This window comes from Haliotis rufescens, unplaced genomic scaffold (genome assembly GCF_023055435.1).
Source record: "Haliotis rufescens isolate VD_foot unplaced genomic scaffold, xgHalRufe1.0.p SCAF_8, whole genome shotgun sequence".
Classification (NCBI taxonomy): domain Eukaryota; kingdom Metazoa; phylum Mollusca; class Gastropoda; order Lepetellida; family Haliotidae; genus Haliotis; species Haliotis rufescens.
Genome location: NW_025964372.1, coordinates 27,765,131 through 27,789,135, shown reverse-complemented (window position 1 = coordinate 27,789,135; position 24,005 = coordinate 27,765,131). Strand labels below are relative to the sequence as shown.

The window sequence follows — 24,005 nt, the reverse complement described above, 5'->3', positions numbered from 1 at the left end:
TAAGTGGTTATTTTACCCGAAATGGGCTTAGCTGATTTGTATCCTTACGTCCATTTAGTCCTGAACCATGACTCTGGATTTTGTTTTTTAGGAAATATTTTTTTTACTAAAAACCTAGGCAAGCATAGATCAAACTAACCATGTCTAGTTTGAAACAGCAGAAGAGGAAAGGTTCTTACGAAGAAAAAACCCAATTATTTTAAAGACATGTTTTCATTGACTAAGTGTAAGTGTATCTTTCCTTCACAGAATGTAAGCCCAACAAAGTGGATAGATACTCCATTGAAATGGAGCTTAGCTCAGTGTATCCTTTCTCCTCTATTCACAGAATATAATTTGTTTGGCACTGATGATCTGATGAAATAGAAATACTAACAGAATGATTAAAAATATTTTTTTCACAAAAATCCCTTTTTTGAACATTTGAGAGAGAAAAGGGAAGTGGGGTAGCCTAGTGGTTAAATCGTTTGCTCGTCATGCTGAAGACCTGGGTTTGATCCCCCACATGGGTACATTGTTTTAAGCCCAATTCTGGTGTGATTGTATTGGAATGCTGCTAAAATAGCATAAATCGATACTCACTCTTGAGAAAAAAAACCAAGATAATATTTTTTTTAAAGTCCACAGAAATGAAAATAATGCGTTATTTTACTGAATATAGGAAATATGGTAATGGGCAGCAATGGGAATAATATGGTTACAGAATGTTGTACAATGATTTCAACACTATTTGTTCAACCATGGTTGTAAGGACTTAATGTTGATCATGCTGAAGTTATTATGTGACATTATATTATACATCATGTCCATAAGTAATATAACCAGGGTATTTTGGGGAAAAGTGTTCTTCATATTAATTTAAAATGAGGTTTATGAAATTCTGGGAGACGGGTATAGTACCGACCCCTAAGGTTACAGTAATCATCTTTATATTTCATGATGTTCATGGACCTGCGTTAGTCACCTTGGAAAGTAATTCTTTAAATGCAGACAACAACGATGATCTAAGGTTATATATACAAATATCAACATTCAGACCTCTTGCTTCTGATTTAATAGTACATGTAGTAGTAATTTTGTGTTTTTGGCCATCTCAGCTCAAAACATGAGTCAATATATCTGGTTATATTTTGTATGACAGACTGTGATTTATTGTAAAGTAAATGAATCATTTGTCTGTCTTTCCTAATTTGTGAACGTTTGGTATTTTGAATGTAAGGAGGTCTATGGTTTCTGTTCTATTTAAATTGTAATGTCCCTTATAAAACATAGTTCATAGGATGTCTGTGAGGCATTTTGTAGGTCAAATAGGGGTTTGTCTGAGCATCTGAGAATCTCAGATCAGCAGCTGCTGAGATTTCATACTGTAGGATCTTAAATCTTAGCCAGTGTCGAATGTTCTCATGGAATAGTATTTAATTTTTTAAAATCAGACAATTAAACTTTCGATAATTAACCTATTCTCTACAAGATGTTGCAAATCTTAGTTAACAAAGTCAATGGTAAACTAATTATAAATCCTCAAATAAATTAGACCCATTATTAATTCACCAGTCTTGACTCCTGGAGCCAGTCGTGCATGAACTGTTTTCAGGAACTATTTTTTTCCACTTCACCATCCCTCTTGGAGCAGCAGATGGCTTGTCACCAGCAGGGGTCCTTGGTAGTTCGCAGCTGTCTCAGGTTCCCACGCTTTAGCGGGGACTTGTTGCCCCCCATTGAACCCCCCTCACCAGCACATCCCCCCTCCAATCTTTATCATTAGAACCATCGGTATTCAGGGTGTCTGGATGGGTAAACAGTATTATTAAGCATCCCTGTGTATTGAAGTCAGGCTGTAACTTTCAACTAAGATAAAGCACATTGTGCTTCAGTGTGTACATCTGTTTGATAAGCAAGTTAATCTCATGTATTTGTTATTCTTTTCGTGACTAATTCATGTGAAATGTTACGGATGATGACTCCATGTAATGATTAAGAAAAAGAAGTTTGGAATTTAATTGGAGGTATTTTGTGTAAAGAGAAACTTCTTACTGGTAATTCTTTTTGAAACTGTAATTATATATAATTATTTCATTTTGACCAAGGTTTCGACCTGTGACACAAAGGGTGTAGGCTTTTATATATTGTGATAGATATATTAAAATATGAAGGAGGAATGAGTGTCACAACGTAATTACAGCAGTACAGTGGAAGTCACCTTTATGTTGTAATTCCCAAGCATCTCTTCCCTGTTGGCTGATGTCTTTCAATTGTGTTAGGGCCTTCTGAGCCACCATGGTAATTACATTTCGTGAACTATGACAGACCAATGAAATGACTAATACGAAGTCAAGGTTAGCCACTTAGAAAGCAGCTTTCTTAGGCTTTGCGGTACCAGTTTCAAACTTGCGACTTCCATTCCAGACTATGCTTTTTAAAGTATTTTGAATAAGTCCTACAGTCCGTAACAGTTGTTTTGTGTTGAGTGTTTGAGGTTGCATGATTAAAAAACATATTCCGCTAACAATCTAACATAACAATATGAATATTTTTTTTTTATTACGTGTTTTTATCGTTATCTATCGTGTAGTTGTCCGATTTCCGATCACGAACGTTGATACTTCTTAATTTCGTTTATCTGACATACTCGTTAATCCGACATAATCATATGTAACCAACCATGTCGGATTAACGGGACTTGACTGTATCTTGAAGATGAGTCACACAGTCTTGTAGGTTTACTTGCCGAAATGATGCCGAAGTAATTGATTAGGAATGTATATTCAGAGATTGAGTGGATGACAAAGAGATACTGTTTATGGCCTAATGTTCCCATGCTGTATATTTGCTATCGTTAGAGATTAGCACATGTTCTATATATTTATGCACATGGTGGCATGGGCTAGTTAAAATTCCAAGGTATGCAATGTAAGTCACTCATACATACCCATAGTTGGGCAGGGGCAGTTGGGTAGCCTACAGGTTAAAGCATTTACTTGTCACACTGAATGCCTGGGTTTGATTCTGCACATAGGTACATCACGTGAATATAATCATTGGTGTCCCTAAAAGTGGCATAAGACCACACTCACGCACTTACTCCAACTAAAATTTAAAATAATAAAGCTACAAAATTCTATGAATTCTATAATAATATAGATATGATATAATAACAATTTTAGTTTTGTTTTTTTAAAAAGTCTAGTTTTAAATGAAGAGATTCTCTGAGCCCCCTCTCCTTACACATTATCAGACAATTTAACAAAATAACAATTTTGAAATATTTTATTGGACTGAGATGAGATAACTAAATGAAGAGTTATTCAGAGGCTGAAATGGGTTAAATGCAGTGCCAAAGTTAGACACTATTGAAAGACAAGGTCCTAACACATTGGTGAGTGTTTAGAAACCATTCAGTAGTTCCCATAGTTTAACCCTGTTGTTTTGACAAGTCTGGAATTACATAACCCATCTTGTCATAAATGTTTACACACCTGCATCACTAGAATCCAGTTAGTCACACTTGAACAAATCAGTAGTGCACTTTTGTTACGCCACAGCAATAAATGGCTCGCTAAGTATCGTAAATTGAAGCATGATTTAGGTGACATCTTTAACAGTTAGAGTCAGGTATAAATGAAGTGCCATAACCATCCATGTCATGTAAGTGTCATCAAATGTACTGCTAGTTTACACCTTGTTTGACCACCTCTGTGGTCCAGTGGATAGAGCGTTTTTCTGGAAGGTCTGTAGGTCGATCCCTGGCAGCATCATAAAAAAGATGTTAAAAGATGGTACTTGTTGTTACCCTGCCTCATGTCTTGGTTAAAGGGATAAAACAAGGTTGGTTGGTTTGTTGTTTAACGCCGCACTCAGCAATATTCCAGCTATATGACAGTGGTCTGTAAATAATCGAGTATGGACCAGACAATCCTATGATTGATATGAGTATTTATCCATGCAATTGGGATCGATGACAGGCATCAACCAAGTCAGCGAGCCTGACCACCCGATCCCGTTAGTCACCTCTTATGACAAGCATAATCACCTTTTACGGCAAGCATGGGTTGCTGAAGACCTTTTCTACCCCGAATCTTCACGGGCCGGATAAAACAAGGACTCATCAGCTCGTATTAAACTGTGGCATGGTATGTCAGTGAGCATGCATTTCTCTATTTTGGAGTTAAACCCCATTTTACCTTAAGTCACACTTTTCGTAATTGTTCTCTTTGTGGATTGACTAAACGCGGTGTAGTCACAATCAGAAAATGAAATATAAATAGCATATGTTTGGCCTAAAATACTATGTAGATGGTGAAACATTTATTTTTTTAAATTACCATCTCCAGATTAGTACTGCTACTAAAAGACTGGAAAACAAACTCATACATCACATCATTACGGTAATATGTTTGCGAATCGAAACCAAGAGAAAAGCGTTTTTGTTATAAGAATAAAGACTTTAGTCATATTCACTTTTTCTTACAACCAGCGATAATTTTCATGTTTCTTTTTCATTTCATCTAATTGTATTACAGTCGGCACAGTTTTCTTTTGTCAAAAGTAATTTATTCCTTTTTCATACTTAAGGCAAATAACCCATAAACCATAGATAAATAAGTGTGAGCTTCATTGTGGACCCTGATAGACTGTTCCAGGATGTGAATATTCCCATTGTTTAGTACTGACATACTGCTCAAGCTTATCATGAATCCTAACAATCAGAATACATTAATAATTGCTAAATCAATATGTGAAGTGTTTACCCTAATACTCTTCTTTGTAATATTCATAAATGCAGTGCTGTATTATCTGTATTCAACCTATATTTTCATTTATTATCCATGCTCTGTAAATATACTACTCAAAAGAAGTCACAGAATGCCTGATTCTTTTCACATGACTATGATTATCTGTCATTGCCATGACAGTTTAACTAGTCATATGAAGAAATCGGGTGTTCTTTACTTCCTTTGAGTAGTATATATGTGTGTATTGATGAGAAAAAGCAGTATATAGGATTTGTACTTGTGTTATGCCACAGCAATAATGGCTCGCTAAGTATCGTAAATTGAAGTATGATTTAGGTGACATCTTTAACAGTTAGTCAGGTATAAATGGAGTGCAATAACCATCCATGTCATGTAAGTGTCATCGAATGTACTGCTAGTTTACACCTTGTAAACCTATATTTTCATTTATTATCCATGCTCTGTAAATATACTACTCAAAAGAAGTCACAGAATGCCTGATTCTTTTCACATGACTATGATTATCTGTCATTGCCGTGTCATGTGAAGAAATCAGGTGTTCTTTACTTCCTTCGAGTAGTATATATGTCTGTATTGATGAGAAAAAGTAGTATATAGGATTTGTACTTGTGTAATTGATTAATATTTCATGCTAGGTATTGTAGATGTTTCCGAACAATAAAATAGGCTTGATTCTTGATACAGTACGGTAGAACAAGGGGGTCGGACATGGTCCAACTGTTGACAGAGTATCATCTAAATCCTGGTATGTTTGTGATAGGTGTGAGTCAAAATGATGTAGTACGTAAGTTTCCTATATAATGGCAAATATTAAGGTTATGTTAGGTTAGGTATCTTATGAAAGTTGTCCGACAATTATATTTTTCTCTTTTTACTTTGTATGATTTGCAAGTTTTGTGATGTAACACAGGGGTCTGCAATGTATTGTTTGTGTTTGAAGTGTCTTTATGTACATCTCCAAGGGAAATCAGGTTTCAGTTGAAAACAGGCTCACATATGAACCTCACTTGCATAGCTTGAGTTCTTATAGGTAAAAAAAGAAGCCAAACAAAATCAAAAGTTTCATTCATTTCTTAACTTATACAGCCTTTTGGTGCCAATGTGTCCCTTATCATAACCCAACCCAACCTTTCAAACACTGATGTTTCCATTTGTTAATGCTTAATACCTGACAATGATTGTGAAAATTACTGAAAATATATTACCAAGGTATTTCAAAATTTGTTAATGATAAATTTGAACACAGAAGCTTTCATATTTGTATGATCAAGTTTAAGCTCATATTAGGCAAGTAATGATTTTCACTGAAGGCAAGGAGCATGCCAAAGCATTGCATCAAAAGCAGCCCACGGTACAAGACTTGACAGAATGACTGACGGCCAACTTTGTTAATATTTACTGCTTATACTTGTTTCATTCAAAACAATTAGACAACAACATGTCAAGAATGACAAAATAAAGTGAATGTTTCAAACTTGGAGCAAGTTCGTGGCCTTTCGTTCTGGAGGTCATGTGACTTTTCGGAGATTTGTGTGGGATGGCCAGGTATGAACATTTGTTATGCTAGGCGCGCCCAGTGCAACGTAACGCTATTTCTAGCAGGAGCTTGCTAAATATGTTTTTGAAGCTTTCTGTGAAAAGACTTTGTGAACCTTTTAGCAGTTTCTCTGCAGGTATATGTCATGTACTTGATATTGATAGCAGGTGCAATACTAATGAATGAATCATTCTGATGCAAGGCTAATGCGCTGTATATGTTTTGTGTTCTTATGTTAACAATAAAATATATCACGGAATCAACTGTTGGTTGTAAGGCTGAACCAAATAAGTTTGTGTCTAGTAGAGAATGGGAATTTAGCTTTTTTAGCATGACAGATTTATGTCGATTTTAAGGCTGACTCAAATAAGTTGGTGTGTAGGAGAAAATGGGATTTTTGCTTTTCTTGGTGTCACAGATTGATATGTCGGTTTTAAGGATAACCTTAATAGGTTTGTGTCAGGTTGAGAATGGGATTTTTGCATTTGTATTAGTGGACAAGGATGTATGTTTTATAAGTTGTCAGTATTGTGATATCCTGGTAATTGTTCAAGAGTTTACTGTTACAGGAATAATAATTTCTTAAATTTCTTCGGGGATACTGAAAAGTTAACTTATTTTGCTGAACACATCAAATATATTTCTTGCTTTTCATCACTTGGTTGCAAGGTCCGATTTTATTTTCAGGATTTAAGATTCCGTTTTGATAATGCTTCACATGTCAATTTTTTTACACAAAAATTAAGCAATGCTAAAAGAGTCAGTATAAACTAGGGTTAGGCAACACTTAAGTGGAGCATTGACAACAACAATTTGTTTATAAATTGTTGGCTGGGCATTTCTTAGAAGTAGACGGATAACAAAGTTGACAAATCTTTATGGATAACAACTTCTTTATTATGCTGTGAATGTTATTACAGCAAAATAAAAAAGTTGTTATCCATAACATTTGTCTACTTTGCATTTTTTTATGGCATACTTAAATGTTGTATATGAGCATGCTGAGTAGCACTGTAATCATGCAGATGTACACACATCTCAACATACTTGTTTGAGCCATTGAGTATTTACTCATGTTATCATTCAACCCGTGAAGATTCAGGGTAGAAAAGGTCTTCAGCAACCTATGCTTGCTGTAAAAGGCGATTATGCTTGTCATAAGAGGTGACTAACAGGATCAGGTGGTCAGGCTCGCTGACTTGGTTGATGCATGTCATTGTATCCCAATTGCGTGGAACGGTGCTCATGATGTCAATCACTGGATTGTCTGCTTCAGACTTGATTATTTACAGACCGCCGCCATATAGCTAGAATATTGCTGAGTCGGGCGTTAAACAATAAAGAAACAACAAACAAACATCATGTTATCATTCACATTAGGTATTGATAGTTTTCTTTGGGTATTCATTATGTTTCTGGTCCCTTGGGGCCAGTCTGTTGGGTATTTTTACACCAATGAGTAGACATCTTTTTGGATAATTCTGTTTGAAATGTTGCATTAACTCACAACAACGGTGTACATGTCTAATTAACAATAAGGGAGACTTTTTCTATGCATTGCTCACTGCAGCAGAATTCATGAATGTGTGATGCCTGCTCTAGATCAGTAAATACAGACCCGTGAAGATCTGGGGTAGAATAGGTCTTCAGCATCCCATGCTTGCCTTAAAAGGCGACTGTGCTTGTCGTAAGAGGCGACTAACGGTATCGGGTGGTAAGGCTTGCTGACTTGGTTTGATGCATGTCATCATATCCCAATTGCGTGGATTGATGCTCATGATGTCAATCGCTTGATTGTCTGGTCCAGACTCAATTATTTACAAACCACAGTCATATAGGTGGCATATTTCTGAGTGCTGTGTTAAACAACAAACAAACAAACAAACAAACAGATCTGTAAGAAAGTGCATGGATGCAAATTGAGAAGAATACATTGGGTAATTACGTAGTCTGTGTCCCAGACCCAAGAGAACACATTTCAATTGAATTCAACTCAAGTCTAGATTGCTCCAAAGCAATTAGCATTGTTCTTGGCTCCTTTTGGATTTTACTTTTTATTCTGTAGAAAACTTTCAGGGACTAAATATGTTCTAGAATGTTGTTATCCTGTTTTTGGAACGTTTAGGTGGATGTGTCCAGGGCAGGATTAGTTTGATTAGAAACACCACACATATCCATTCACTGTCAATTTTGGGGCGATGGATTAGCCAAGTGGTTAAAGCGTAGCTCATCATGCCAAAGGCCTGGGTTCTATTTCCCTCAAGGGTACAATATGTAAAGCCCATTTCTGGTTTCCACCGCGATTATTGGAATATTGCAGTGTTAAAACCATACTCACTGTCAAGTTAAAACACTTTTGGGTCTGATGTGAATTTGTTAACTGATGTAAAGTTAGTTACTGGCTATAACATCAGACTTTCAAGCTTAAAAGAAATCTTACTACACTTTATCTGTGGACTAGTGACTAGCTGCCAGCAGTGATCTCTTTTTATCTTGAAACAATCCCATCAAGAAGACTATCATCATCACATCACTACAGTCCCAGCAAACAAGTGACTGTGAGCAGATGAAGCATTAGCCATGGAGATACAGGGCTATGTTGTCGGTGAACACAACTCACTGTTTGTCGACTAACAAGGCAGGTATTTCCGGGGGATGGTCAGCGGTAATGTGTTGTCCGTAAAACAACAGACAGGCGACCACCTAGCTAATGATGCAACCATTGAAAAAACATTACTCACGACTCTATTTTCTGTCAACCTGTAATTCTGCTTGTATTAGAACTTTATTCGCTAAGCTTGAGTGTTGAATGATTTTGTAGGTTTAGACATTAAAGATAGATTAAAACGTTCTTCTACTTTAATAACAAGACCTGAAACACTGTATAATTTGAAACTGGAAGAAATCAGGTATCAATTGTACTTCTCATAGACAACATCATCAGTACAAGATGAACTATTTTCAAAGTAATATTTATTTTAGCCTTAAAAGGTCTTGCTTTGACTTCTGAATTTTTATATATTCTACTCAAAAGAAGTTAAATAACACCTGTGAAGATCTTGGGTAGAATAGATCTTCAGCAACCCATGCTTGCCATAAAAGGCGGCTATGCTTGTCGTAAGAGGCGACTAACGGGATTGGGTGGTCAGGCTCACTGACCTGGTTGATGCATGTCATTGTATCCCAATTGCGTGGAACAATGCTCATGATGTCAATCACTGGATTGTCTGGTCCAGACTCAATTATTTACAGACTGCCATCATATAGCTGGAATGATGCTGAGTGTGGCATTAAACAACAAACAAACAAATCATATGACTATAGTTTTTCTGTCATAACAATTACTATAGCAACCGGAAAGAATCGGGTGTTCTTTCAACTTTTTTGGAGTGGTATGGATCTTGCGTTATGAAATCAAGAAGTTATTTCCAAATTTGAACTGAAATAAAGAAACTAACTGCAACTTTCTTTCCTGCAACATGTCAGGATGGCGGAATGTCAATAATAATTGTGTTTGATTTCTCTATGGCGACATCTTCACCACATTGTTGTTAGTGATATTGATCTCTCGACTGATAGTGTAGCTAGATTTCATTGTGTTGTGAGCACTTGCTAATATGCAATCAATACAACTACACCCGTTATATACACCTGTCAATCAATGATCAATTGCATCATTAGGACTCGTTATCAGGTGCAAATAATCCTACCCTCTAGTCTATGTACATAGATCTCAGTGGGTTGTTATGTTAAGGCATGTCATACAAATTTCACTGTTAGAGAAATATTAGATCTGTGCAATCCAATCATAAGAATTTTTTTTACACAAGACATGATAAGCATGATCAATTTTAGTTTCTGTCTTGAATTTATTTCTTGTACAGTTTGATATTTAATTGATATGCAAACTACTGGACTACTAAGGTAAAGATGTATCGAACTATCAGCTTATTGCAATTGTCACCCTACGATTGTTGTATGTAGCGATAGGAATTTAGAAATAACAATGGCATTGTTGACAACAATCAATAGTTTCAGTTTGTGAAAATGAAAGTAAAATAATACGTAAATTATGTATCAGAAAACTCAGTTTTTACAGCAGTTGTCAATCCTGATTTAGCAAGAATTATGACAACTTCAGATTAGATTTGCTTTCTTTTTGTTTGAGCAACGAGAGGAAAATGAAAGATTTTGACATTGGTGGGAGTACTTAGTCCTTTCTATTACGTTGATTAATATGATGATCAAGCCTTAAAGTTCGTTTATCACTATCACAATACTATTACAATAGTTGACAATGATTTGTTTGTTTGTCTGTTGGTTAACACCGCACTCAGAAATATTCCAGCTATATGACGGCGGTCTGTAAATAATCTCGTCTGGACCAGACAGTCCAGTGATTGACATCATGAGTATCAGTCCACGCAATTGGGATACAATGAAATGCATCAACCAAGTCAGAGCGCCTGATCACCCGATCCTGTTAGTCGCCTCTTACGACAAGCTTAGTCGGCTTGTACAGCACCGCTAGTCCCGCACAATCATTGTGGAATAAATATTAAAAAAACAATCTAGATATGTATACAAAAGCAAGTCAAGCCAGCTCTAGCTAGCTCTATTCAGCATCGGGGAAAAATTATTTGTTTAATTTTAGAGTCAAGAAGGATATCGTGTAATATAAGATTTCATAGACTAAATGTCTAAAAAGTCTACGGCACCGTAATACAGTCACAATAGTGAAAATAGCCCTAATAGTCATCCCTTCACTATCCCTATACTATAGGGTTGAATTACAAAAAGTATTATTTTAAAATGATTTAAAAAAACTGATGATTTGACAGGTGTATTGTTTTACCCTCTAAGTATGAGAGATAGCATGCTGTGCACATGCACCTACTATTCAGTTGTCAGGGCAGTGGACATGTCTATTTTTGCAGCTGTTGTAAAAAGGTGTATAAATTTAACTTTTTTCTATTATAAATAATTTTGCTTGTCATGCATTTACTTCCAACATGTATTTGAGTGTCATTTAAGCAGCATAGAAATAAGATGCAAGGTTAACCCCAGTTTAAAATAAAAACATTAAACAAATTATTATTATAACCATAACAATATAGCAATATACAGTGAAGGTGTTTGTAAGATCATTAAAAAGAAAAAAAAAAAGACACTGGTAAAAATAAATTGATTTTTGTTATTTGGATTTAAAAGAAATGTTTAATAGGTAGAAAAATAAAGTGTGGGTGAGAGTTTTTAAGATACATTTTCAACAGGTTTTATTTATGATTTTTTAGTAATGTTGATATCAACAGTATATTGGTTGTATTTTTTAGCAATTTATTTATTCTAGGTCATCAGAATAAAAAACAAACACGCCGTTTCATTTAATTTTGTTCACATTTTCCATTGTTGGAGTCAGCCAAGTTTTTCAAAAAGTCTGTTCAAAGCATGTTTTTCGGAATGACTTTTGTTAACCCTGATTCCTTGTTTCAGGCTTCCCATCCTGCCATCCCAACCCGTGCAAGAACCAGGCACAGTGCATTGGGATATCTTCAGACCACAGTGTCTGCAAGTGAGTGACCTTCCCTTTTCATGTTAGATACTACAGTTCACACTGTTGAAATGAACAAGATCTGCAACAAATGAAACATTACTAGATGTAACAGCAATAACTTGCTCATGTTGCAATGAATTAGTTGCATGTCTGTTTGAAACATGCAAGGATTGCAGCATTGTGCATCTTCCCAACACAAGGGAGTTAACTGACTGTTAAAGTCCAGTTTCCATCCCTGCTGAACTAGGCTGGCAATTCTGGGTCTGATCGTAGCGCAACCAGTGCATATTACAAGTTATGTCTCTTCTATTGACCATTCAGATTCCACCTGTCATATCACTGGCATTTTCTAGTAAGACGGTGGTTCCGGTATTCTACAGGTTAAAACATTTGCCCATCACACCAAAGACCTGGGTCACATAGGAACAATGTGTGAGGCGCATTTCTAGTGTCCCTCGGTGTGATGTTGCTGGAATATTGCTGAAAATGGAGCAAAATCTTACTCACCTTCATGAGTGAATGAATGATCCCTTTAGGAAAACATATAGTGAATGGTCTCTAAATTGCGGTGAAGAAATAAAGGGTCCCCAATACATGCTTGGTATAGTAAAACAGTTAAGAAACGATCACCTTGAGAAACTTAGTCAAGATATAGAGGCCAAGTCTCCAGTGTCTGTAATACACAAATAGAGGTGTTATATTGGAGGAAATACGGTAAAACTGACATTAAAATTCATAATTTTGTTTTGAATTAAAGCCACAGTAAGCATTGTTCTGCAATGTAGCCATATGTTCTGTTATTTTTCCCCTTCAGTATATATTGCAAAGGTGACGTTTATATTGACAATTTGACTATTCGGCTTTTAATGGCTTGTGTCTTGATTCTTCTGTGTATTACAGATTGATCACATCTTGATTCATCTATGTTTTATCTAAACTTGTATTCAAGTGTATAATTTGTGACTAACAGTACAATTGAAACAAGTGTTAGCGTAGCTTCTTTATATACCTGTCCATCATCAAGACAATCAGCAAACAGTCTTAGTTATTTATGACTTCCATTGCTGTCAGTAAGTGTTTTGAGATGAGTCCAATCAACAATTTATGACTAGGTTTTTACCCGATTGCCAGCATGGTACTTGTCCCGACTTTTGCTTAAGGTATTGATTTCACTCATTAAAATCTTCAGCAAATTCATCATTACAGATCCACATTAACAGGGTTTCATGTTTCTTTGAGAGGGAGTTCGAAGAATAGTTAATTCTGCCCAACAGTAGTTACATTTTCATAATTGATGCCAACATTTTTGTTGAGAGATCAGATTTCTCCACATCTTCTTGTCCACAGGATGTGATGTATAAGTTCTGATGTAACTGAGCTCTGTATTGTCATCGGTAACCTTCCCTCCTTACCCCCTCCTCTCCCCACCTTTCCTCCTTACCCCCTCCTCTCCCCACCTTTCCTTCTTACCCCTCCTCTCCCCACCTTCTCTTCTTACCCCCTCCTCTCCCCACCTTTCCTTCTTACCCCCTCCTCTCCCCACCTTCTCTTCTTACCCTCTACTCTGCCCTCCTCTCCCCACCTTCCCTCCTTACCCCTCCTCTCCCGACCTTTCCTTTTTACTCCTCCTCTCCCCACCTTCCCTTACCCCTCCTCTCCTCACCTTCCCTTCTTACCCCTCCTCTCCCCACCTTCTCTTCTTACCCTCTACTCTGCCCTCCTCTCCCCACCTTCCCTCCTTACCCCTCCTCTCCCGACCTTTCCTTTTTACTCCTCCTCTCCCCACCTTCCCTTACCCCTCCTCTCCTCACCTTCCCTTCTTACCCCTCCTCTCCCCACCTTCCCTTCTTACCCCTCCTCTCCCAACTTCTCTTCTTACCCCTCCTCTCCCCAACTTCCCTTCTTACCCCTCCTCTCCCTACCTTTCCTTTTTACTCCTCCTCTCCCCACCTTCTCTTTTTACCCCTCTCCCCACCTTCCCTTTTTACCCCTCCTCTCCCTACCTTCCCCTCTTGTCACCTCCTCTCCCCACCTTCCCTTTTTACCCCTCCTCTCCCCACCTTCCCCTCTTGTCACCTCCTCTCCCCACCTTCCCTTTTTATTCCTCCTCTCCCCACCTTCCCTTTTTACTCCTCCTCTCCCCACCTTCCCTTTTTACCCCTCCTCTCCCCACCTTCCCCTCTTGTCCCCTCCTCTCCCTACCTTCCCTTCTTACCCCCTCCTCTCCCCACCTTCCCTTCTTACCCCCTCCACTCCCCACCTTCCTTTACCCTCTCCTCTGCCCTCCTCTCCCCACCTTCCCTTCTTACCCCTCCTCTCCCCACCTTCTCTTCTTACCCCTCCTCTCCCCACCTTCCCTTCTTACCCCTCCTCTCCCCACCTTCTCTTCTTACCCCTCCTCTCCCCACCTTCTCTTTTTACCCCTCCTCTCCCCACCTTCCCTTTTTACTCTTCCTCTCTACACCTTCTCTTTTTACTCTTCCTCTCCCCACCTTCCCTTCTTCTCCCTACCTTCCCTTCTTACCCCTCCTCTCCCCACCTTCTCTTTTTACCCCTCCTCTCCCCACCTTCCCTTTTTACTCCTCCTCTCTACACCTTCTCTTTTTACTCCTCCTCTCCCCACCTTCCCTTCTTCTCCCTACCTTCCCTTCTTACCCCCTCCTCTCCCCACCTTCCCTTCTTACCCCCTCCACTCCCCACCTTCCCTTACCCTCTCCTCTGCCCTTCTCTCCCCACCTTCCCTTTTTACCTCTCCTCTCCCCACCTTCCCATTTTACCCCTCCTCTCCCCACCTCTCCCCACCTTCCCCTTTTATCATGATACAGACATGGTGAATAACAATACATCACAATAAAGCCAAAATGTATGACAAAATATGGCACAGTACAGCAACAGTGTATTACAGTATGTGTCAATACATCCACAATATACAACAATGCATCCACAATATATTACAATACAGTGACAGTGTATTACAATATATCACAATACAGCCACTATGCATTACAATTTATGGCAATACAGTCTCAGTGTATCACAATACAGCCACAGTGTATTCCATTGAAAGCATTCATCTATATACAAATTTAACTGTTCATATATCTCCTACCTAAAGGCTGATTGTGCTTGCTCATCCTGCACTAAAAGATTCCGAACTTACTGACAGGCCACTTTTTATCATCCCTGACAAACAACTGAATTAGTTACCTTATAGTGTTAATTAACTTTTGTTTTTTTCTGTGTAGTTAGCAATACCTATACAGGTTAAACCTGGCCTGAACCTGTATTATGGAACTGTACATCAGCTGTCTGTCTTTGTGCGGCTGGATCAATAGCATGGTTGCACTCTCAAGGGGTTTTGCTCGATGACAACAAAAGAAATGTTTCAGAGTCTGATCAACAAAACCACATTAATATTTCACTAGCTTTCTTTTTTCCTGCAATTCGGAACCATATTTTCTCAAAGATTCGCTGGTTAATTATTTAATCCCAATCAGAAATGGTTTGCTTCGACAGTTTGGGAAGGTAAAGAAGGTGGACTAGCTCAATTGGCCACACGACATTGCGTTAAGCGTGTTTATAATGTTAATTACGCTCTGAACCATTGATTGGTTGATTTCATGTGTCATGATCTATGAAAGACGCATTGATCCTCATTTCGTGCAATGTCTACTTTCACACCTCCCATTAGATTAAAGGAAAGTAGTTGAGTACCTTATGTTAAGTTCTTATTTGATGAATTGCACAAGCTCATTAATCTCAAAATGGCATAAAAAGAGATTTTGATAGGATGTAACCTTGGCTGTTCCCTGTTCTTACTGGATTAAATTATTTGAAGTTGGACATGATATATGAGTCAGATTACTCAAAGCCACAATAGTTATTAATGGAATGACAATAGTTTGAACAATTACAGGGAAAATTGACAGAGATAAGGCTATTATGTTTTTTAGTTGTCTATTGATAGGGACAATACATACATGTGCACCAAGGACGTCGCTATGTGTGTAAAGAAGGGATAGATACATTCCCCTGTCTGTCAGCCTAAAACAAGTGAAAGTCTAGATGGACCAGTCTTTTCCAAAGATCTAGTTACTTTAAGTAACCTACTAGTTTAAATTGAGTTATGGACTATTTGGATATGACCAATGGTGTTTACCCTTGTAATTACTGTAAAGTGTTGGCTTCCATTGTCTTTTACTAATCCCCCATCAGTGGCAATTATCTGTTGGCCTCCCCTGTTAGTTTCCACCTTTTGTTATCTCATTATTTGTTGTCCTTACATGTACATATATATGCTCTCTGCCTCAAAGCATTCATTCACCTGAAGGAGTAAGCATATACGCCAAACATGTTGTTTCCTCATAACAAGAAGTTGACATCCATAAATTCTCTTCTTGACTTTAAATGTTATTTTCCTGCTGCACAGAGAATATCTGGTTGGTTTGGGTTAGGCTAAGTCTCTATAAAAGTAATTTCTTTGGCAAACAAAACATGACAAATAACAAGTTTTTGTGTTTGGTAGTGTTTCTGAGTGAGTGAGCGAGTGGTTTTACGCCACTTTCAGCCATAATCCAGCAATGTCAAGGCAGTGGACACCAGAAAGGGGCTTCACACAATGTACCTATGGGGAATCAAACCTGGGCCTTCAAGTTGACGAGCAAACCTTTAACCACAAGGCTACCCACCACTATGTATGTCTCATTGAGTAACTTGAGTTGAATGTGTATTGTGTAGCTCATGACAACAGCATGTATTGTTCTGTGCAAGTTTCTATTCCAAATCAATATTGTTTGTTTATATTGCAAATGCTAGCTTTGTCATTAGCTTAAAGGACAGGTTTGTACTTATCACAAGAAAATCCAGGTGGCATACTTCCGAACAGTGATTTTGTTGAAATAAATTTTATGGTGCAAGAAATTTGTGGTGTTTTTTTTGTAAGCAGAACTACAACATTTCCCTTCAAATTAACAGGTGGAACTTATATATTCTGGCAGTGCTAATAATAGTGGACCAGTTATCGGGTACTTCCAATAGGCAGATTCATTATGCAGGCCTCACTTGCATGATCAATAGTAACATGACATTGATGCATATGGGGTTGTTATTCCGTGTACCAAGGTGTCCATTGGGGCTCTGGATTAGAACAGATCCGTGGACCCATTGCTGGCCATAAAGGTGACTAGCTTGTGGTCAGGCTCTGTGACTTGACTGATGACATGTCATGGTGCCCTGAATGCAAGGGTCATTGCTCATGTTCCCAGTCCCTGGTGTACCTGGTCCATTATTTATGGGGGCGCTGGGGTAGCCTGGTGGTTAAAGCGTTGGCTTGTCATGCCGAAGACCTGGATTCGATTCCTCACATGGGTACAATGTGTGAAGTGCATTTCTGGTGTCCTCCGCTGTGATATTGCTGGAATATTGCTGAAAGCGTCGTAAAACCATACTCATGCACTCACTCACTCATGCTTTTGTGTATTTTCTCTATGTTAATTTTTGCAGAATTCATGTTTTGTTTTGTCACTCACTCACTCTGCTATGTTCTTTCTGGCCAAATGTCAGAACAGGAACCCGTTTCCTTCCAAAAGGAGGCAACATGAAACTAATGATTATTTTTTGTTTTTCCACATAAAATTCAAACTTTTGAAAGGCACTGTTATGACAGTGCCTTTCAAAAGTTTGAATTTTATGTGGAAAAACTGTGTTTTTTGGTAAGACTTCCGCCTGTATCCCCCCTAAAAAATATATATATAATCAAAAGGATTGAGCAGCAATGCATACATATATAACTTTTGGATGGGGGATACGGGCGGAAGTATTTCCTTTTTTTTCCTGTTTCCTATTTCGTTATAGTTTTAATGTTCTTGTTTGGCCTGAAACAGGTGTTCTTTTTATGATATGGCCATGGTGTCAAAGATGAAAGTTGTCATGGTTATTTGAAGTGTCATAAAGTTGATAAGAGAATTTATTGTTTTGGGACAAAAGGCCAAAGCTTGTTCACAGAAAGTTAGGAAGAAACATAATCTTTGACAGAGCCAGAGTTCGGTGGCATTGTCTTGCAAACAATTGCTGGAGCGTGGTAGCATTGTGGCAAAAACAATGACTTCAGGTATGCATTATTAAACGAATTTGTGTTCAGGTGCACCTGTATGGTGTTATGGGCAATTGAGGATAGATCTCACCGATACCTGTTGATAGCATCTTACAGAGAGGCAATAGACATTCCTTTGTAGAAAGTGATGGCGATCTGGCATGGAAGTTCTGTGTCGGGTGGGATTCCAGTTCGATATTAGATCTTTTTCAGTTTTGGCTTTGGAGTGAGTGAGTGTGTGAGTGAATTTTGGATAGGATGGGATTCCAGTTCGATATTAGATCTTTTTTCTGTTTTGGCGTTGTTGTGCTGAGTGAGTGAGTGAGTGAATGAGTGAGTGAATCCATTTTCAGTTTCAGCTTTGTGATACTGCTATTGTTCTCAGTGAGTGAGTGAGTGAGTGAATTTTTATGCTGTTTTTAATAATATTTCTGCTGTATAATAGTGGGGTCAAACCCAGATCTTCAATATGATGAGCAAAAATTTAACCACTTTTCTGCCCTCAGTGACCTGATATTCCGAGTATTAGTCATTGTTACACATGTTAGTATTTGTAGCCTTGTATTTTCATTTGTGGTTTGTTCAATAGTTCATCATCTTAAAACTATTTTAAAGTTTCAGAAGATTTTTTTCCAATATTTCGCCAACATAATTACAAAAAAGTTACAAACTTTCTGGAGCTGTTCTGTAAAATATCCCGTTAGTACCTACTTGAATTCCCTGCAACATTGTGCCATATGTTATTTCTTCCGTGGAAGCCATCATCAGCCTTGTGCAAGCACTCAAACCCACACTAAGCACATTACAAAGGAAGGTTTTCTTGTGTAGCAGGCACTTATCTGGGTTTGTTAGGGCTTAAACAAATGCTGCTGAACATGCGTGACTATTGTCTGTCTGTTGAAACAAACTAGAACCACTCAACTTCCATACCGTTGACAACTTCATACTTACTTGATGATTGTATCACATTCGGTTGGGAGAAAGTAGAAGGTTTTGAGTCACTTAATAGGAAACTCCTCTGATGACGATTATGAAATGGAGCAAGCTACATTTATATCGAATAATGCCTTCTGTCAAGGAATTGGTAAGATACGACTTGAGATGATCTTTGACGTATTGTGATATGTTTGTTGAACACGGAGTAACTGTTAAGCTGAAGGATCTAATATTTTGTCAATATCGGGGATATTTAAGAATAGGTTCTCAAATACACTAAAAGCCTTTTTAACAAGCGTCATACTAAGGGCTTACATCCGCAGGGTTATGGATTTCCCTGAAAACCGCACGTGCGGTTAGTCTGCGATTAACAATAGCTGGGAAAGATAAGGGTTTTGGTATTGATTAAAAGAGAGCTTTTAATATTGATAAAGAGTTTCTTCTGAGATGATGGACCATAGATAGTTTTGGTCGCATCCGACACCTTATCTTGGACTTGAGGATGGACAGCTCAGCCAATCAGACACACCTTACATGATAACAGAATGTCAACACTGAAGTCACGAAAATACATGGAATTTGAATAGCTAAAAGATAGGCGATTGATACGATGATTGTTTTCATGACGGCCTTGCCCTTTGTCTGGCGCTCCTTTCGTAAGCCCAGAGCTTCTGATGTCCATGTTTAAATTAAAAATAATACTTGCAATTGATTCGGCACGCGAGCGACAGGATATGACGTAAATAGCCAGTGTTAAAACATTGACACTGTCAAAGAAGGAAGTTTTCAGGCAGGAACAGAAAACCATTTGAAAAAATGTCTTTGAAAACCATTTGACATGCTAACAGAGATTTGAGTGGAGATGACTTGTTGCAGAATAACACTGTCGACACTTGGGGTTGAAAAGCGCTTTTCCACAACCTTGACCTCTTTGTACTTGAATTAGCTTCATTTGGGCTGAAGGGACATCTTTCCATTCTGACACAGTGTGAGTCCATTGCACATTCAAATCAACTTCACATTATTGATTTTTTGGCTATTGAAACTTTTCTGTGAAAAAGAGACGGAAAAAAAATATTGCAAGTATAAAAACCCAAAATGAGGATGCTTCTTGGGGTTGAAATCAGGATCTGAATGAATTTCTCCACATGTTTTCAAGATGTGATGGCAACCTTGGAGCATGTTATTTTTAGAAAGACTGCTGATCTGTGTTATCCAATAGATATGGTCAACTTATAACGTATTGGTGGTATCCTTCATCAGTTGTATAACATGTCGTATGCGAGGAAGGAAAACAAAGGCATTGTTCTGTTCAAGGAAGAACATGTCTCACTGCCCTGAAGCAGACAAAATGTGTCAAAGAGGTTTTCATTGCCCTGCAGCTTCTAAGATATTGTGTGAATGTCAAATATTTTAATATTTTAATATAATTAAGATTGACTCCCAAGATTATATGTAATCTTGAACTCAAGATATGTTTTGAGAGCGATATCATGAGTTAAATATAACTAGCCTCCAACATGTGGTTTATGTAAAATAACTTGATTTGGGGGAAACAACTGGTCCTTCCATTTTACTTGTTCCAGGACTCAGTATGACATGGGTACAATGTGTGAAGCTCATTTCTGGTGTCTCCTGCTGTGGTAGTGCTGGAATATTGCTAAAAGCGGTGTAAAACCTCACTCACTCACTCACTCACTCACTCACTCACTCACTCACTCACTCACTCACTCACTCACTCACTCACTCACTCACTCACTCACTCAGTAAAACACTATTTGTGTACCTGTTTTGTCTGTATGACACTGTAACATATTGGTATAATTAATTTACCGTAGTGCAGATGAGGTGATCTCTTTCACTTCGTCTGATCAAAAATGAAAAAGGGAGGATATTTATTGTCTGTGAGCAGATACAAAATATTGTCACCTCAAAGGACCACCACTACCACAACCAGTCAGACATCCCCTCCCTCTTATTACAGCGAGGCCCCAAGTTCGCCGGCACCGTGAGAGCTCCCCCTCAAATACCCCTGTGTCCGAGCTCCCCTACCTTGCGCAGTACTAGAAACAGATACATTGTAGAGTTGCTGGAATGCAATAGCAATTTGTTTCCATGTTAGTACAAGTTACTCAGCAATTCAGGAATTTGGACAATAAAACCTTTTTTTGATGTTATATTTTAATGCATATTTCCTTTATGGTGTATTATATTACCTGATCTATGATTAATCAACTTGTCAAGGTAAACAGAGTCGTACCCCAGAACAGACATGTTATTGTGGCTGCTGATCACATAAAACATTAGAGGTTGTGCATTTAACATATTAAACAGTCATGTGAGGCTTTACATTTGAAACTGGTTGTCATAAGAAATTGAACTGTGCCCTTTGTCTAGTGGATAGTGTGTCTGCCCGGAGAGCAGAAGGTCAGCGGTTTGATCTCTGGCTGCATCACCCCAAGAAAGTTAAATGATGGTACTTGTTGTTACTCTGCCTGGCATTCGGCATTGAAGGGATTAAACAGGACAGGTTGGCTCAGAGTCAGTATATTGTGTCTGAGTGTTATCAATGTTAAACTGTGGCATGGTATTTTAGTTTGCTAATGCACGACTACACACCATGCAACACACACCATGCAACACACCACACCATGCAACACACACCATGCAACACACCTCACACCACACCACACCACACCACACCACACCACACCACACCACACCACACACCATGCCACGCCACAGCACTGCTCAAAACACCACACCACTGCTCAAAACACCACACCACACACCACTGCACAACAACATATCTCACACACACTCTCACACACACACGCACACACACACGCACACACACACACACACACACACACACACACACACACACACACACACACACACACACACACACACACACACACACACACACACAGAGTCAGATAGTAGCATCATGCTGTAATGTAATCTATTAAAGGAGTTCATTGATGCTGTAATATTACGTACAATAGAGATGATGAACATCACAATTATGTTCTTGAGAGAAAAAAACGAAAACCTTTGAAGTGAACAGCAAGAATTTGCTATACCCAGGAGCACCAGTATTCCCCCAAACCTGATTATATAGTTACGACAGTAGCCTTCTGTCACAGACATATAATCCAATATTGCTTTAACTATGTCCATGTGTAATGAATTCACAGTCATATTCACGTCAACACATTACACTGTCTGAAACCAGATGGTCTCCAGCTTGTATGAAGGGCTGACTAAATCTACTGAGTCTGTGCCCAGAATTACACCTAACCGGATCATTCATCTATCTTCTAGAGTCACTGGCCTCTGCAGACACTTGAAGGTTAATGTGTTGTCATTGAATCACAGGCCGGCCTTCATACCCTAGTGATGAGTTTAGACTCCAAGTGTAGGTTTTCCTTTCATTGATGTCGATATTTCGGTCTGTTGCATCCATTACCGAAGCATCTGATTTATAAGTCCATCTCGCCTCCTGATAGGTTTGAATTTAAGGAGGTTGGATTGACCACTTCATATTTCTATAATAATCTGGCATTGATGGGGAAGTAAGTTTTCCTGTTTTATGGACATTGGAAGTACTCAACATCTGTCAGGAATCAGGGCAGTGAAGCATGTTTGTGAGGTAGTATTTAGACTACCATCCCATCAAGTAAATAAAATCTGTCTTTACACAATAAATTTTTGTTTTTAATGAATTTAATGCAGATTGTGGTATATAGCTAGTTGGTCTCACAACTTATCATTTACACTGGTTTTGAAACTTAGTTTAAGTGCATATTTTCTACAGTGATGGGACAGGACTTTCAAGGACATTTCTATTGCAATAGTGACATGATCCTATGAGTGAGTATGGTTTTACTCCGCTTTTAGCAATATTCCAGCAATATCACGGCGGGGAACACCAGAAATGGGCTTCACACATTGTACCCATGTCGGGAATCGAACCCGGGTCTTCGGCGTGACGAGTTAACGCTTTAACCACTAGGCTACCCAACCGCCCCCATGATCCTATGAAGGGGGGGGGGGGGTGGGGTGGGGTGCAGTCATCTGCGGCACAACAGTTTGCTGTGCAGTGTTGTGCCCTTGGCACACCCGGATCCCTGTCCACCTTGATCATGTTGCTAGGTTTGTCAGCACCATACCTGTGCTCGTGGGTTTTACCAAAGTGGTAAGCATCTGAGAACTGCATTACTTAGGGCTTTCCTCCCTCTTGTGATGTAACTTGAATAGTGTTCAAAGTGGTGTTAAACCCAACTCATTCACTCACTTGTGGGTAAACATCTATGACCTGCATCAATCCTTACATCATTGCCTTTTCTTCCACGTTGTGCATGATCAGCTCCAGAATTCTCTCAAGGTCAACCAAAACTGTTTCACAATTGTCACGTCAATGAGAAAGACAACCCTATTTTCAGTTTAACTCAAAGCCTCAGAAAACGATGTTCAGATTATGACTTCAAAATTAATGTCACGTTTTGGAGATGCTAGGCCTTCATATCCTTATCATCCCCTCCAGACACGTGAAGTTGAGGTATGATGTTGGTGGGTTGTAGATCCTATTTCCGCACATGTTTTTTCATATCGGCTTCCTTTATGCATTATCTTAAGAGATCAAACTGAGGATCAGAAAACATCTTTGCTATCTGCATCCATGGATTTTATTTCATACTGGAGGGGTCTTGCTTGAAGCTGTTAGAAGGCTGCAGGGTGCGAGTGAGGAGTGAATGAGTCGAGGGATAGCTAATGGTCTGTGAGAATCTACTATATTGGCCTGAAAGAATGACGCAACAGTACAAGTTGCTTAAATATTGAAGGGCAGATAGAATGAATATATAAGCAACAAAACCCTTTCTCTAATCATAAGAAATCTCTCCTATTAGGAAGAGAGTCCATTGTAGGAATCTGATAACATCATAAGAATCACTATCAAATAGTGATGACCCCATGTATTTGCGAAAAGGTGAGCATGTTCAAAACAAAATAGGGAATTGCAACAAACACAAGTTTTGTTACTGATTCATCAAATAGCTCATGCTTGTCGTACTGCAACGAATGTATCAAGGCATTTGCAGAGGCTGATTTGTCTACTGCAGATATCAA

General features: G+C 38.5%; 1 protein-coding gene across 3 annotated transcripts in view; it reads left to right on the top strand.

Moving 5' to 3' along the window:
• Nucleotides 1-24,005, top strand: part of LOC124143472 (neurogenic locus Notch protein-like) — a 113,105-nt gene that overhangs the window by 5,449 nt on the left and 83,651 nt on the right. For all 3 annotated transcript variants that reach the window (XM_046512467.2, XM_046512466.2, XM_046512465.2), the window contains exon 2: nucleotides 11,785-11,863. In XM_046512467.2, the coding sequence (XP_046368423.1) occupies nucleotides 11,785-11,863 (79 nt within the window). The remainder of the gene's footprint in view (nucleotides 1-11,784; nucleotides 11,864-24,005) is intronic.